Raw genomic sequence first — 15,799 nt, 5'->3', positions numbered from 1 at the left:
CAGTTACCGCAATTGTTTGTGGTAAAGATGGGATTTTAGCAGCTGCCAGGGGAAAAAAAGCAATTTTAGGGTGGATGGTGTAAACCGTTCATAATCCCTGATTTAAGTCCCACTAGACAATCAAATGAGAATGAGCTTTCTGCCACTAAGAGGGTCTTCACTGGAGGCAGAGCTACTGTAGGAGTCCTTTATGCAGAAAAGCTCATGACACCTCATTACAGCTTTCTTTTATTTGTGCTCCACTTCTGTTAGTATTGCTGAAGATGTTGGCTTTCTGGTGTTATTACAGGAAAATCTGTCTCAGGATTGTGTTGAGTTTCGGGACCCTCTCTCCCAGCTCACACCTCTGCACTGACCCACCAACCAAGGTGGATCAAGGTTATTCCAGAGGGACCAAATCCAAATCTTGGGGACAAAAGGAGCAGGAGACTGGGGGCTCTTTTAGTCTGAAATTTCTCTGTTGAGACTTCTATAAAGCAACGATGAATTTAAAGATAAGAGAGCAATGGAAAAATAAATTATGGAGGCTCCCAACAGACAGGCCCTCTGTGAATTATGAGACATCTGCAGGGAAATAATGCCTCATCTCATTTCTCTCCACTCAAGTCCATTTAACACACTGCTGCTAACGCTATCTACCTTGGCAGCTATTCTGTAACCCATTAAGAGTCCTTGATCTATTAATTCCCATAAAGAAAGAGGGTTTTTTATAATATAGTATTCCAGGTCCTTAATGCATCTGTCCAGAAAAACTTTTTAAGAGATGATACAAAACGAGGAAAAATAGTAGGTACATATTAAAAAGTACTACAATAAGTGTGTGCAAAAGAAAAATATCCATAAAATTCCATAAAGCACTATCTTTTTACCTAAGATGGTGAAACTGTGAAAGACCTACACAGATGGAAAACTGTGACAGGCCTTACTAAAAAGGAAAATTAAATCAGATTTCACAGAGCGTGTACATTCTTAACTAACAAATGCAGGTAACTGCTAAAATGCCTGTCAAGAATTTATTTGAACAAGATAAACTAACCCAGTAAAATATTTCTGTGTCTTGTATGAATTAAATAAATAAAATTAGTTGTATTTATGAAATAGGATTGGAAGGAATAGAAAACTCAGTAAGAATCTCATATCAAAAAAGGAGACTCCAACCTTCAAAACTTCCGATAAGACGACCGACAAATGTTAAGACTGATAAATGTGTTTATCTGGGTATAGTACAACCAGTAGCTATGTTCACTATAGATAACAGAATCAGTTTTGTACTATAAAAGACCTATAACTTCCTCTTTTGTGACATATGTACATATATGATATGAATTGGTACTCTATCACTACGATCATTGTGGTGGTAAAATTATTAATATTTAAGATTGAGAGGTCTGGCTAAGAGTTATCTTTGCTAAAAGAACATTCCTTTTGACTAAAAGTTAACAGTGCAATTGTTTCCAACTCCCCACTTCTGAGCTAAGATAATACTGGGTGTGCCAGGTTCTGCCAACAGCCATCTCTCCATATTGTCCTATTATTTACTGTTGGAGTCCTTAGAATTGTGGCAGCGACTTAAAGAGTCCATCCCTCCCAGGGATGGGTACTTGGCTTTATGAACATTGAAATGATTGTTTTTCCTCACTTCTTTCCTTGTCTTCTGCAACTGTGTATGGGTTGGGTCTCTGCAATCACTTGGCAGAGAACAGGGGAGCAGAGGGGGAGATGCTGTCTGAGTGCTCTCTCACTATGATCATAGTTAATAAAGCTTCTGCCTGACCTGTCCTAAATTGTACTTGTCTTACTATGCACGTGGAGTCCCGAGATTCTCCAACAGCATCTACTGGTTAAAGAATAATAACAACCTGTGCTTGCTGTTTCAGACACAGGCTGTGATAATATGAATGACCCTACTCACGAATCTCGATGAACGAAAAAATCCTAGCAATTGGGAGTTGCTGTATAGAGCTGGGAAGGGAAGGATTTTCCTTCCTATACAATACAAAAGTTTTGGAAAAGTTTGCCTTCCACAAAATAAAAGACAATCAACAAAAAATCAACCTTAAATATTTTCAGCAGCTGAAATTTAGATGGAGGTATTTACTTCCAGTTATTTTTTTCTTTTGAATGACTTGGAAACATTTGATTTCAGTTTAGAAGGAATTTTTACTGTAGTTAGCTACACCAGAAACATGTACTACATGAACATGAAATAAATAAATTTAAAAAATAGGAAAAAACAAAGTTTAATTATTGAAATTCATCACCTTTTCCATGAAAAGTTATGATTTCAAGAAATTAAAATCTTCATACAAAAACATTCACTGAGCTCAGCTCTAGTCCTTCTTTATATTTTTGGATTAATTCAAAATTTGAAGTCAATGAGAATTTGTCACTCACTTCAATGGGCTTAGAATTTCTCAGTCACACATTAATCAATTAATTAATAAACTAATGTATTTAGGTCCCAATGGAGTTAAGACACACATAAGCTTACACCAATGTGAGCTGAGGTATGTATGAATTAATATAATACAAATACTTCACTATAATAACCAAAATGTTGTAATTTGCTCAAATATGTATAAAGGAAAGCAGAAGTCTGAAACTCACCACATGGTGGGATTCAATTCTTGCTGATGGTAAGAGTCAAAGTCATCTCGTAGGATAATGCTGTCACTGTGCATTTCAGCTACAAAGAAAAGAAAGCACTATATGAAAAAAATGCAGTGTAATTGTCCTGTGCTTTCTAAGTGTTGCCTTACCTAGAGCTAAAGCAACGCATTGCAAAAGGAGGAAATCAGCTTTTTAAAGTATGCTAGTCACAAAAGCATGGTTTTCTCAGTTACAGGTTTTTTTGCTTACTCTGGATCATAGTACCACAATAAAATTAAGCAGTACCCCAATTTATCACCAACGTGTGATGGCTATAAAAAGATGCAGTCATCAAGTACGTACTAAATGTTTTAAGAACTTTTGTTCCAAATTGTTGGTTGTTCTGAAAGTTCAGAAAAAATTCCCTCCAAATCCAGATTTTGGAAACACTGGCACAAGGAGGGATGAGATGTCCCAGTGAACGTACTACAGTTCTAACAGTCAGGGGGTTTATTCTGAAAACTCATAAGCAAAAATCCATGAGCTCATTGGAATTTCTTTGCTGCTGTCAGTGAAGCTGGCAGTAAAGGTCAGCTCATTTAAGGAATATAAACTGTGAGTTATGTTACGCAAATGTTTCTAACCATCGGTCTGCAAGCTTCAGACTTCAATTTTCCCCCTAGATTTACTGTATCATTTACATACGATGACCAAAAAAAAAACCCCAAATCCCAAAACTTTGGCAGCTGTATTTGTATTAGACAGACCCTTCTCTACAAATACTTCCATTAAATGAATGAAGTAACTGTCACCTACTATTCAAAAGGAGCAAGGATGCCAGAATCTGTCCTGGACTAATCAAATTGCAACACACGGGTTGGTGCAGGGCTGGACCTCTGCTGTGTGCTCTGTGCCCTGCTTGGAGAGCAGGAGAGGCAGTGCCCTGCTCCTGGGTGCACCTTGGAGGTGCACTGGCACAAAACCTTCCTCCCAGTGACCCAGCACTGGTGTAACGGTGCTGTCCCACACTGGGCGTTATGGGTCATAGAATCATAGAATGGTTTGATTTGGAAGGGACCTTAAAGATCATTGAGTTCCAACCCCCCTGCCATGGGCAGGGACACCTTCCACTAGAGTAGGTTGCTCAAAGCCCCATCCAACCTGGCCTTGAACACTGCCAAGGATGGGGCATCCACAGCCTCTCTAGGCAACCTCTGCCAGTGCCTCACCACCCTCACAGTGAAGAACTTCTTCCTTACATCTAATCTAAATCTACCCTCTTTCACTTTAAAGCCATTACCCCTCATCCTATCACTACACACCCTGTTAAAGAGTCCCTCCCCATCTTTCCTGTAGGCCCCCTTTCGGTACTGGAAGGCTGCTATAAGGTCCCCCCGGAGCCTTTTCTTCTCCAGGCTGAACTTCCCCAACTCTCTCAGCCTGTCTTCATAGGAGAGGTGCTCCAGTCCTGGTCCTCATGCAAACAGATGCTCTAATACATAGCTAAGAAGAAAAGCTCTGCAGTATCATATACTTGCACTGCAAGTGTTCAAATGCAATAAATAAACAGCAATAAAAATCACAACAAAAAAACAACTAATCAGAATTAGACATAATTCAATTCATTTTATGAGTCTCATTTTTATTTGAATTCCCCAGAGCTAGTTTCATATGACCTTACGGATTGTTTATTATAATAAAGTTAGTGATTCTGAGTTTTAGTAATAAGAATGACAAATCACCTACCTAGGTGAGGATGTAAGGGAGCTTCTGTCGGGGCTGCAGAGAACAAAGACACACAATGCATGAATATCTTCTATGATCAGGGCTTAACTGCAGCATTAAAAATTGATTCAGCATAAAACAAATTGTACAGTAAATGTTCTCTTTAGTCAACTATCCTGACAGTTTAATTATGAAAAATGTGATACATACGGAAAGTTATAAAAATATAACAGTAAAAAAAAATTCTATAATTAAAATAAGCATCAATAATAAATGAAAGACAGAAATGCTTGTATAGAAAGGTAAGAAAGATCACGTCTAGTCTAGGATTATGAGAGATTATTAGAAATAATTTGGATTAAGATTCAGTAATTCAATGATTGACAAAGAAAGTGGGAATTAGTCTCAACAAAAGAAATAGTCTAGGCGAGGCAGAAATGCCGCACTTTGACCATTTATACTGCACTGGACAACATTTTACTGGGTATATTGTTGGGAGAAAAAAATCCTAGTATTCCTAGGGCAACAAGTAACAGATTGACTCTGCAAATCATTGAATCAAACACTTATTTTAAAGCACATTTTTACTTGCATTGCTGAATCAATTCCCCAGTAGGTCTCTGTCTTCCAAGAAACAGCTAATATCATAGTGACAGACCGCATGGCCAGCATGTGTGTGAAATGATAAAACTTTATTAAGTAGTCTTCTCCTAACACATTGCAAGAGGAGTCTCAGTGTAACATCACAAAAATGAAAACAGAATGTATCTGAAAGGGCACAGCTACATAAAAAATATAGGGAAGGCTAGAAGGTGGTTACAACACAGTGTGCTAGATACTCCATGGTAGCTACTACATCCACAGCCTTGCCTGATCTTAAATCCAAAGCAACTTACACCTCCTTCACGGAGGCAAAGAGGGTGCAATAAGCAAGCTCCTGGGGAGCAGCTACCTCTTTTGCCACTCTGTACCTCACCCGTGCAGCTGTATTTCTAGCTGTATTTTGTACTTGGTAAATTGAACACCAAAAAAAGAGACTTTTTGAAGCCAGGCTTCTTTTGATGATTCTGTGTTTCTTCTTGGGCACTGACCTAAATTGTATCACTACTCCTAATTTGTTCAGCATATTTGCAAAAAATTACTGAAGTACTGCAATTTCTGTCATAACATCTGACAAATTAAAAATAGATTAAAAATGAACATAAAAATGAATGCAGCAATCTGCGTAAAGCCCTCACACATAGTCATTTGAATAGAAAGACCAACACAAATCTCAAGAATTTTGTTTTTCTCTTCCTGCTTTCTCCTTAAACACTGGGTTTGCATGGAGGCGTGACATTTTGTAATGAAATTGCAACATTTCATGGGGAAGTTGGTGATTAAGAAGCCTGAGCAACAAACAACCGAGGTATTTGCAGACCAGAAAAGGATGGCAAGCAGTCTGGCTTTAGCTTAGACAGAAACCTTTGATTTAACTGACTTACAGCTTGGAAGACTGACAGGTTTTACTCCATCCAGTAACCTTATATAAATATATATATATATATATATATACAATGCTGAAAACAACCACAGAACCACTGAAAGCTTTACTGCAGAGAAGAGCAAAGGCATTCTTAAGAGTCTGATGCTGAACAGAAATCACAGACATGCAGAAATATGAAATCTTTCTTTCTTTATGCAGCTAACTTGCTCCATTTTTTTATACAAGCAACTTATCCATGCCATCTTGTCTTCCCCAGTAGAAATGCCAATAATGACTCTAGCAATGGCCAAGACCTCTCATCATGACGGTACAAAATCTGGAGCAATACAATGCCAATTGCACATTAAGCTTGGTGCTGCTTCCAGGATAAAACTGGGATGCACTGGTGGACACTACACAGGAGAAGACTGCATTTGTTCCTTGCAGTCCCAGGCATTGTTCTTCTTCATGGAGGCATGTATAAATTTCTCTAGAAAACTTTTAAAAACTATTTGCACAGAAGAAATGGATTAAACTGGATTAACTGAATTATTTCCCAGATTGAGCAATGCAAGCTGTTTGGATTTTGCCTGTAGGAAAAGAAGTACATTATGGCATGGGATTTGAAATACTCCTGATATTGTAAGATGTTAAGATGTTAAGCTTAAAACAAGACCACTGTCTCTGATGCTCTGTATTACCCCTTTTCATTAGTTCCAGATCATTACTAAGGGATGATCCATTGTGAACACAGGTGTGGCTGAGGCCCACTCTGCTAATGCTCATCTGTGAGGAGGATGGTCATGTCAGGCCATCTCATTAGTTGGCCAAGCAAATTTCATTAGCCTTTGAGAGTAACTCCATCGAAAGAGACCTTCCTCTCCAACAAGAGCAGTTCAGACCTCAAAATGAAAATGAAAGACTTGATTGTCATTCATCCCAGGTCGCTTGGCATCGCTCTTTGGAAGAAGCTTTCTGTGGAAGGCAGTCCAACCCAGGATACACACAGTCACTAATAATACTTTCTGAAGTTATTATGCAAAATTTCAGCATTCAGCCAAAAGGCACAGGTATAGCACAAACTTGGAATCTTTACATTTGCAAAATCCTTTGACTTCAGCATTTTTTTAAAATATAACTAGCTGTTTATGTGTTTAAAGAATACAAAATCAGGATCTGAGAATTTTTCCTAAAACAGTTCTTCAATTATATGCATAGCATATTGCAAACCAAAACTGCTTACCAATAGACTGAAATGAAGGAAATTTTGCAGATGCATATTAGTGCTACTGTTCACTCATTTAAAAAACTAAAGGTGGAAATTAAGCAGACACTTAATGTTGGACAAAAGGTTGTTCTTACAAACAAAGACTTTATGTTGAGGAGGGGCAATGGTTCCCAAATCTTTACAGGATCTGAGAGCCCAAGCATTTTTGCCTCAGGTATTCCTTCATCTGATTTGTAATTCAAATTCCAGAGCTGAGTATGACAAAAGACTGTGAAGGTACCACTTAATAAGCAATAAACCTAGACTTTTATCTCACTATGAATAATTTCCGTATTACATTTTATATTTTGTTGCAAAATACCACTGTGTTGATCTTCAAGTGTTGTAGTTAAGGTCCCCAAATTAATAGAAATTCAGAACATCACACAAAAACAATTGTAGCAGTGTTAAAATATTTTCAGATCTGGCTTTTTTATCAATTTACAGAACTACTTATTTTAAAACAATATGGATTGTACAGTAGGCCATACAGTGTGGCTGAAGTCAAATGGAGTTTCCTCATGTAACATGACAAAGCTAAAAAAAATTATATGGTGCAGAGTAGCTATACAGTGCAAAGATATAAAACATTTACAGTTTAAAAAGAATTATACAATACTTCAGACTGAGGGGGGGAAAAAAAGGCCATTGCTGTTTGTATTTTAAACCATGATTCACTTTTTTAGATTTTCCTTAGGCACATGGTTGGGTGGTTTTAAATTTAGGATCAGTATTTGTGTGGCTCCAAAATGTATCTTAGATTGAAGGAGAATGTTGTACCTTTTTAAAAAAGTAAAGTAAATGAATTTATTATTTGATTTTTAACTAGCACCCTGGGTATATACAGAGCTTTACAAGAGACGAATTGTACTAAGCAAAGAATGGAAATGGAGCTCAACAGAGTTCACAATCTAAGAGGCATGAGCAAATACAATATGAGAAAATGTAAGGAAATGTAGGGTGCGTGCCTTGTAAGACAAGGCAATCCCTTTGGTAAGGAAAAGCACAGAAGGAGGTACACAATACAAAGTGATTCAGAGACAGAAAGGCCACAGTCAAACTGTGAGAATCCTGAAGAAATTAATGGGGAATTCAAAAGTCAATGGGGTCATTGTGGGGCTCTGTGTCAATGGGATGAGGGAGAATGAAGGCATCTTTTGGAGTAAAAGGTTAAAATTTTCTGTGGATGAAGTAAGGCTACTGAAAGGTTAAGCCAATAGAAAAATATGCCCTGTTTTGGTTAAACTGGAAGGGAGGGAAATAGGAGAGAAGTGGGAAGGGAATGTCATCTTCACATAGAGGAGCTGGAATATGAGGAGGGAAAAAAGATTTGGCAATGGTTCTGATGTCAATGGAAAAATAAGAACCAAAATCATTAAACATGGTAATGGTTAACTGTTAAGCAAAACTAGTCTCCAGATAAAAAAAGCTAGCATAATGCAAATGAAACACATTTTCCAGCAACATCAGTTTGTACTATTGACAGCCATATTCCATAGATCTGTGGGGTCAAGCCTGTGTACAGGGATAGAGAGGGAATACAGCATAAGAAAATATTCTTAAAGCTCACTGGAAAATAGACTTTTTTTTTTCTTTTTTTTTTTTCTCTCAGAACCCTGAACTTTTTTTTTTTTTAAATATAAAGGAAAAATTAATTACAGAAACGCAAACGCTCAAATGCTCCCAGACAAACACTGTGCTCAGGGTTCAACAGCCAGCAGCCATTAGCTGTTGATCATCAATTCATCACAAAGGAGATGTGGAGAGAGGTATATTCTATTTTGCAGATTATAAAAAAGTCCAGTCTCCCTGTCATTAGCAGCCAGATGAAGACAAGGAAAGAAATTAATGCTTTTATTTAGACTCCTGCCAATAGTTTCGCTCTACTGGTAAACAAAGTTACTATTGAATGATAGAGGCTGAACATCCCCCGAGAGACAGTGTGTTGCCCGAGGGCTGCATTATTCTCGCTGACACATAAACCAAGGAACAATACGTCAGCTCTAAACTCCAGTCTTCTGTTCTGTAAAATACTGCTCTGGTCAAGCCTGAGAGCCTGCAATCTGTTTTGCATTTGTTTTTCAGTGTTCTTAAATTTTACAAGGTACAAAACACACCTAAAAGGTCTGCCACAAACATTCAGGCAAAAGTGATCAAATAAAAGAGAGTCTGGGCTAATTCTCAGGATTTACTTTCATATGGAGACATCTGTCAGACTGTAGACTGGTTTCTTAAGAAAGGAGTCCCAATCCTGTAATTTGTGGCATTGAGCATGAGATTGTATAAAATTCTAGGAACTATGCTGAAAGGAATGATTTTGCACTAGGAGGGAACAACATCCTTCATCTTTTCCATCTCTTAGGTTTTACTATTCTGTTCTCCTCTAGTCAGTCAGAATTAAATTACACACTCACGAATCTCCCAGTATGGTCCTTATGCCAAAGAACAGTGCTACTGGTCAAAAGTTACATAGTGTACCAGGGAAATGGCCTTCTTAACTCTTTAGCACTACTTGGTGCAGTAAAGGCAGGCAGGGTTGTGGGACATGTCAGCTGCATCCATCCCTGCACTGTGAGCTGTTTCTCCTAGCAGCATCACTGTTTTCATACAGACCTAAACTCTTTTGAGTTCTACAGTGTAATGCAGCCAGGTCTGATGTTTTGTCAACTTCATTTTAATTATGCTACAGTTTATTAATGTATGATTTTTGTTCTACTCAAGCCAGGAATAAATATGAATCAAACTGCACAATAATAAGTTCACCTTATTTTCCATTTATTTTGCTATTAGATCAACAAGTTAAAGATATTGTTAATTAAAGATATTATTAATGGCAAGAACATCATCAGTCACTAACATCCTTATTTGTCCTTAAATGTATTTATAAGACATGTAACTTTTCTGTCTTGGCTTATACATTTTGTGTTTTCTTGCCTATTTTTGCTGGATTAACTCTTTTGTGTGATAATTTTTAAGTCTCCTTTCTTCAATATCCAATAAAATTCTTATAAACTTTAAAGCTTACATCGGTTCTCAAAGATCTCTCTATCTTCCTAAAATATTTGTTATATGCTGAACACACAGCTTTTCAAGTGATTATTCTACTTTCTTTGGTATCTTTCCCTATGGCATCATTGCTTATTCCATTTACATTATATATAGGGCTGCTTGTTTGGCATTGCCATCCCTTAATGCTACCCTTTATCATCCTCTAATTCTCTTCAAAATAATAACTACTTTCCTTTCACTGCACAAATCCCATTAACTCTATCAGGATTTACTAATGCACATCTGAGGGTGGACAGCCACAGTGAACATGATTTCTGAGATTCCTTGCTACTTTCATGTCTTCATGTATATCCTTTGTACTAGTTATTATGAAGTCTGATATAATCTCCAGTGAACATACTTATTAAAAAGATATCCTGTAATAAATCTATGAAGTTGCCCTGTGGTTTTGTTTTCTTTACTTAATATGTCACATCATTCACTACAGCATTTCAGTATAGTAATGTTTAGGGCCAGAAAGAGACCATAAAACCTCATTTATGTCAATCTACCTTGCTGTTCTGCATATATCTTAATATGATATTTGGTCTAAATAAATTCACTAATTCTTTTGGAAAGAATCTTTTGTTTACATTAATAGTATTGATGAAACTGTGATTGTCTACATGGAATAAAAGAAGTGAGGTTTGCTTCAAAGAAAGCATCTTTTATCCGAGTAGAAAAATTAATCCTAGTATTGTAAGAGTTATAATAGTACACACTGGTTAGGGGCACTAACGCAATGTACATTGTCTGCTGAAGAAATAAGTACAAAAGGGCAGAAGAGAGCCTGGTGCTGGAATGGATACGAGGAAGGGCAATGGGTAACTGGGTGGTTGACTATCTCAGTCAAGAAAACCGTGGCCAAGCTAGGAAACTAAGGGGAGAGAAGCCTTTGTGAAGATAAAAATGTGGGAGAAGGACCAAGAGAACCTCTGAGAAGCTTGCACATCGGTATTGCAAGGAAATCTGATGACTGATTACATGGCTGTCATACACTGTCACCTGCTCATAGAACAGTACCTCTGGGTGATCCTTGACTAAGTCAAACCTGACGTTTGCAGAGTTACCACAATGACATCACATATTTTGGAGAAGACAAATCCACAAAGTCTCTGAAGTGACTGTATACAAAGCAAAGAGAATTGCTGGGAATATCACAGGAAAGACAGAAGTCATGAGAATGCCGGAGACTATGACGAGGTGGGGAAGCTGGAGGCCCTTTCAGGGAAGCTGTGCAGGATGTGGCTATCAGTGGCTAGATGGGAGAAGGAGGCAAAGTGACTGTCACAGCTGAGCAGCCAGCGAAGGCCCACGGATGGCACATCTCAGCATCTTTTATTCTCTACACACAACCAATACGCAAATCCCATTTTCTCCTTTTTCTGCAGAGTCCCTGTGAACTCAGGGACAGCACGCAGTACTATAACGACTTACTGTTCTAACCAACCTAAGTGTTGCTAAAGTGTTGATTTGAGGTTAGGTTATGCTCCAAAATTGGAGAAATGTAAAGCAGAGAAGGGTGAAAGAATTATAATTTCTGCTGTCTGCTCTCCTACTAAAATCTCCTGGTGCAGCATGTCTGAAGAAAGGACTGTCAAAGCCTGTATAGATAGATTTCTACTCAGTAGTCTCTGTTTATCAAGTTATTTTCTTCTAGCAGGGAGAAATCTTGTTGCTTTGCCCATATTCTTCTTGACCATACTGCCAGTTCTGACACTGATAGTCAGCTTGCTTGCACGTAGCTTTCACTGTGCTGGTCACTGCCAGCTCTCTGGCCCCCTATAACTCTGCCATCAATAAGTCTTTTTACTTCCTTCTCCTTTCCTTACCTGTTCTGGCCACCACAGACCGCCTTTTGCTGTGATGCACTCACTATGCAGCCCTGCTTTGGAGACTTTCATCCGCTTATGAGGCTTTTCATCATTTTATGCTGATGACTCTGCATATTAGTTTTTCCACTCTTGACTTGTGTCCATACAGTGAGTAGCCTGTGTGAGATATCCTCACCATCCTCCTTAGCACATCCCAAATGGTGATCCTGCCGACAATTCTGTTCCCAAATCCCCTTATACTAGTCACCAAGACACTACTCTTGCACACCCACATTATGGGGATACAATTTATCTCCTGTTCTGAATACCAAATGCATTTTGGTAATTTCTCCAGATGTTTTTTTCCTTCCACACAGTAAAAATACTGATACATGCCTGGCCCAATCACCTTCCATCCAGACCATCATAACACTCCCCTCTGATGGCCAGCACCTGAGTTACATTTTTCTACTTCATTTGAAATATAACTAAACTTCCTAGCTTGTTAGCTAAGATCTACAGCCACCTCTCTGAATCCAACTTCCTACTTCCCATTGAAATATTAAAATACTCAAAACTCAAATACTGAAATTGAAAATTAAAACTTTTCCCTCATTATCACAGAAGTACTATTCATACCTTATATGAATAACTCAGTATATGCTCCTGACATGAAGTTCAACAGCTTCTTATTGCAGAAGTCTTCGCACAGATATTCCCAAACTCATAGGAGAAAAAAACCCCTATAGCTCTAATGCCCCCAAAGGATGTATTTTGGGGGATTTTCTCTTGTTTGTTAATATGACAACACATTTCTAATTTTGAAATATTTATTTTAGACTGTTTGGCCCATGTTTCACTGTCTCTTTTCACATGAAAGTATTACTGGAATTTTGCAGAGAAAATCAGCACAGAAATTCCTTTCTCTCGTGTACCAAAAATGATGGATACCTTCTCTACTTCCCACTGCTTTAATGAAGCAGGTTCAAAGCAGTGTACTGTTTGTAGACAACAGCTGACAACAGGACATTTATTTTTAGGTTATTCATCAAAAGGATATATATGATAAGCTGTGCAAACAATCAGATTTTTAGTTTGTCTAAGTCAAACATTTTGTTTAGCTATAAAAATGATCAAATGTTGCAGGTGACGGGAGAAAATTTCATGGCCTACTTTCACAAAATAGGAAGGCAGGCTCTTCACAGAGATACGTGTGAGCTGGATGGTAAACAAAGCTTTTGCTTCAGGTATACTGCATTTTTTGCTTATAGAATACAGTGAGACTTAAAACTTAGCTTGTGGTTTTGACAAAAAACAAATGGTGGTGGTTACAGGCTGATTTCAGGTAAATGTATAATGCAATAGGATTTACTTTAACTTTTATATATTCCCCAATGTTTAGAGAGAGGACAGAGGAGTTTCACAGATAACTAATGGGAAGTATGAAGCCAAAGAAAATATCAGTTTTAAGAATATAAATAAGACCCTCATATTAAGTTTTCTACAAAATAGCTTTCATGATGAGTAACACTGATATGCAAGTACAATGGAAAACCATATTTGCCACATATTTTTAATATGATGGTGGCTCTTACCTCCCTGTTCACACAGCTGTTGTGCTAAGGCATCCTTGAATATAACTTGGCCCCTATGAGTAGCTGTAGCCCTGTGAACATAAAAAAGACAACAATAAATCATGTAGTATTTTTATTTATATATGCATATGTATATATATATGCATGACTAATCAAATCAGAAGTCCCATTCTGCTTTCTTCCTGTGTTCTTCTTTCGGCACTCTTTGAAATTCATAGAATAATTTGTAGGGATTGTTTCTGTGTATAGCAAAAGAAAAGTTCCTAAACCAAAATGGCTAGGTTGGTAATAAACAGCACTGGCACAGGGATTCAATGAAGGACATGAGTAAAAGTAAGCATATTGCAAAGCTAAGCACATCACTCTGTCTGACAAAGCGTTCCTGTCTCAGTACAGAATAGAAGAAATGGTTGCAGAGCTACTGCCCTGTGAAATTAATAGTCACACGACCCAATAGGCAACAGCAATGGCAGTACTGTTATACGCTACTGATAGAAATGTAGAGCTTGAATGGGTGTCCAGAAATCCTCTCTGGAAACAAAGGGAGAGACAAATAAGCTCTCTGCCCCAGGCCTCAGCCAAACATCTCCAAAAAAGGAGACCGTACAACATTTTTTTGTATTGGGTTTTGCTGCCAGTTAAGTTTTTCCTTCTTTTTATTTCCCTCATTGTCCAGACAAGCTGAAGTGGATTACTTTCTCTTTTTTTTTTTTTAAACATCATCGTGCTTTCTGTTTTCTTCCCTCAAAGTAAGAAGCCCGGTACCTTCACACTGCCTGTCCTCTAACCATTCACTTTCTGAACAATGTACTGTTTTCTTGGTCTCTTCTGGTCTCAGTCTGCCCCCATCTTTGAGGAAGTGATATGCCTATAGCTGCACATAGAGTTTCTATACTTGAGGTCTCACCAGTTTTGTCTTAAGAATAATTATTTCCCATTAATGACCCACAGCTAATAGACCATCTAATGTATGATGGAGAAAGATTTGTCATTTTGTTTTCTCATAATCAGCTAGAAATACAATGCAATTTGATTTGTTTTTCTCTTACAGAGCTTTCATACTAACAGTGCTAGTAAATCTTTATTTCCAATTGCTCATTTCTTCCCTCTTTTCTAAGTGTAGTACTTCATAACTTCAGTTTTATCTCAGGGATTTCAAAACCTCTCGGTATTTGCCAGTGTTGCCTCTGAAGTCCGATTTCTTGCAGCCAAAGTTCTTCCAATATCTGTCTAGACTCATACACACTCTTCATACATCTTCTTTATCCTTTCTCCAAGTCAGTAATGAAAATAATTAACATTAATGGAATCAAGATAGATCCATATGAACTTCTTGAAATAGCCTCTCAGTTCAACAGTAGGACATTGAAAGCTACTTCCCAGCCAGCTGTGTGCCCTCTCTAATGGATCATGCCTCTCTTGCTTATGAAAAAGTCAGGAAGGACCATAAAGGAATGGTCCGAAAGGAAAGTCAAAATATATCACTTCTTTTCTTGGCTACTAGGCCAGTTACACTAACAAGGAAGAACAACAAAAGTAACACATCTAATATTAAATTTTACATATACAGTGGATCCTCAAGGCAAAATCTATCTGCAAACTGTCAGAGTACAAACAGGAGTAAATGAAAACTTCTCTGGGATCTAATTTGCTTCCTGCTCATTTAGAAAAGCTCTGTTTACACCAACGTGCACATCCGGAAATGCAAAACTACGGCCACCTGATGCTGCTATGGCTTTTAGGGCATTCCCTTCCTCTGCTTGCGGAAGGAGAGCTGTGTTGCTTTTTCCATCTGCTTGGACTTTCAGAGGCATACGTAAAGCTGGAGCCTTGCCTCACCTGGCAGCAATAGTATTTTGGCCACAGTGCTGGGATCAGATTACCAGTGTGAGGTTTTGGTTGTAGTCCCTACCAGTGCATCATGGAAACTATTTTAGTATTTCCAACACTTCTGTAAAATACAGCAAAACATCATGCCATAGTTCTTCATTAGCATTTCTTCATCTGCTGACAAGACTGGTGACCATACTGAGTACAGAGTGAAAGAAAAATAAATACATCGCCCCAGCGCATAAAGGCAAGAGAGCTGAGACTTTAAGTCTCATTTAAAAGTATGAACTAAAGTATTTCTTAAAGCTGCATTGTGATGAATATGCAAGAAACCATGTTCGCTCACACATTTCTGAAAATTTCCTTACAGGTGTATGTGGACACACAAGTCAGAATGGGACCAAACAATCTCCAAAATCAAACATGTGCCCAGGCTTCTTTAAAAGGACCACATATCGTGACTTCC

General features: G+C 37.9%; 1 protein-coding gene across 1 annotated transcript in view; it reads right to left on the bottom strand.

The window, feature by feature from the left end:
• RELN (reelin) overlaps positions 1-15,799 on the bottom strand; it is a 320,676-nt gene that overhangs the window by 166,917 nt on the left and 137,960 nt on the right. The window contains exons 5-7 of the mRNA XM_010581098.1: positions 13,504-13,574; positions 4,336-4,368; positions 2,608-2,686 (exon numbers count right to left, since the gene is read on the bottom strand). Of these exons, the coding sequence (XP_010579400.1) occupies positions 2,608-2,686; positions 4,336-4,368; positions 13,504-13,574 (183 nt within the window). The remainder of the gene's footprint in view (positions 1-2,607; positions 2,687-4,335; positions 4,369-13,503; positions 13,575-15,799) is intronic.

This window comes from Haliaeetus leucocephalus, unplaced genomic scaffold, assembly GCF_000737465.1.
Source record: "Haliaeetus leucocephalus isolate CR32 unplaced genomic scaffold, Haliaeetus_leucocephalus-4.0 Scaffold751, whole genome shotgun sequence".
Taxonomy (NCBI): domain Eukaryota; kingdom Metazoa; phylum Chordata; class Aves; order Accipitriformes; family Accipitridae; genus Haliaeetus; species Haliaeetus leucocephalus.
This window is presented reverse-complemented; position numbering and strand designations above follow the sequence as displayed.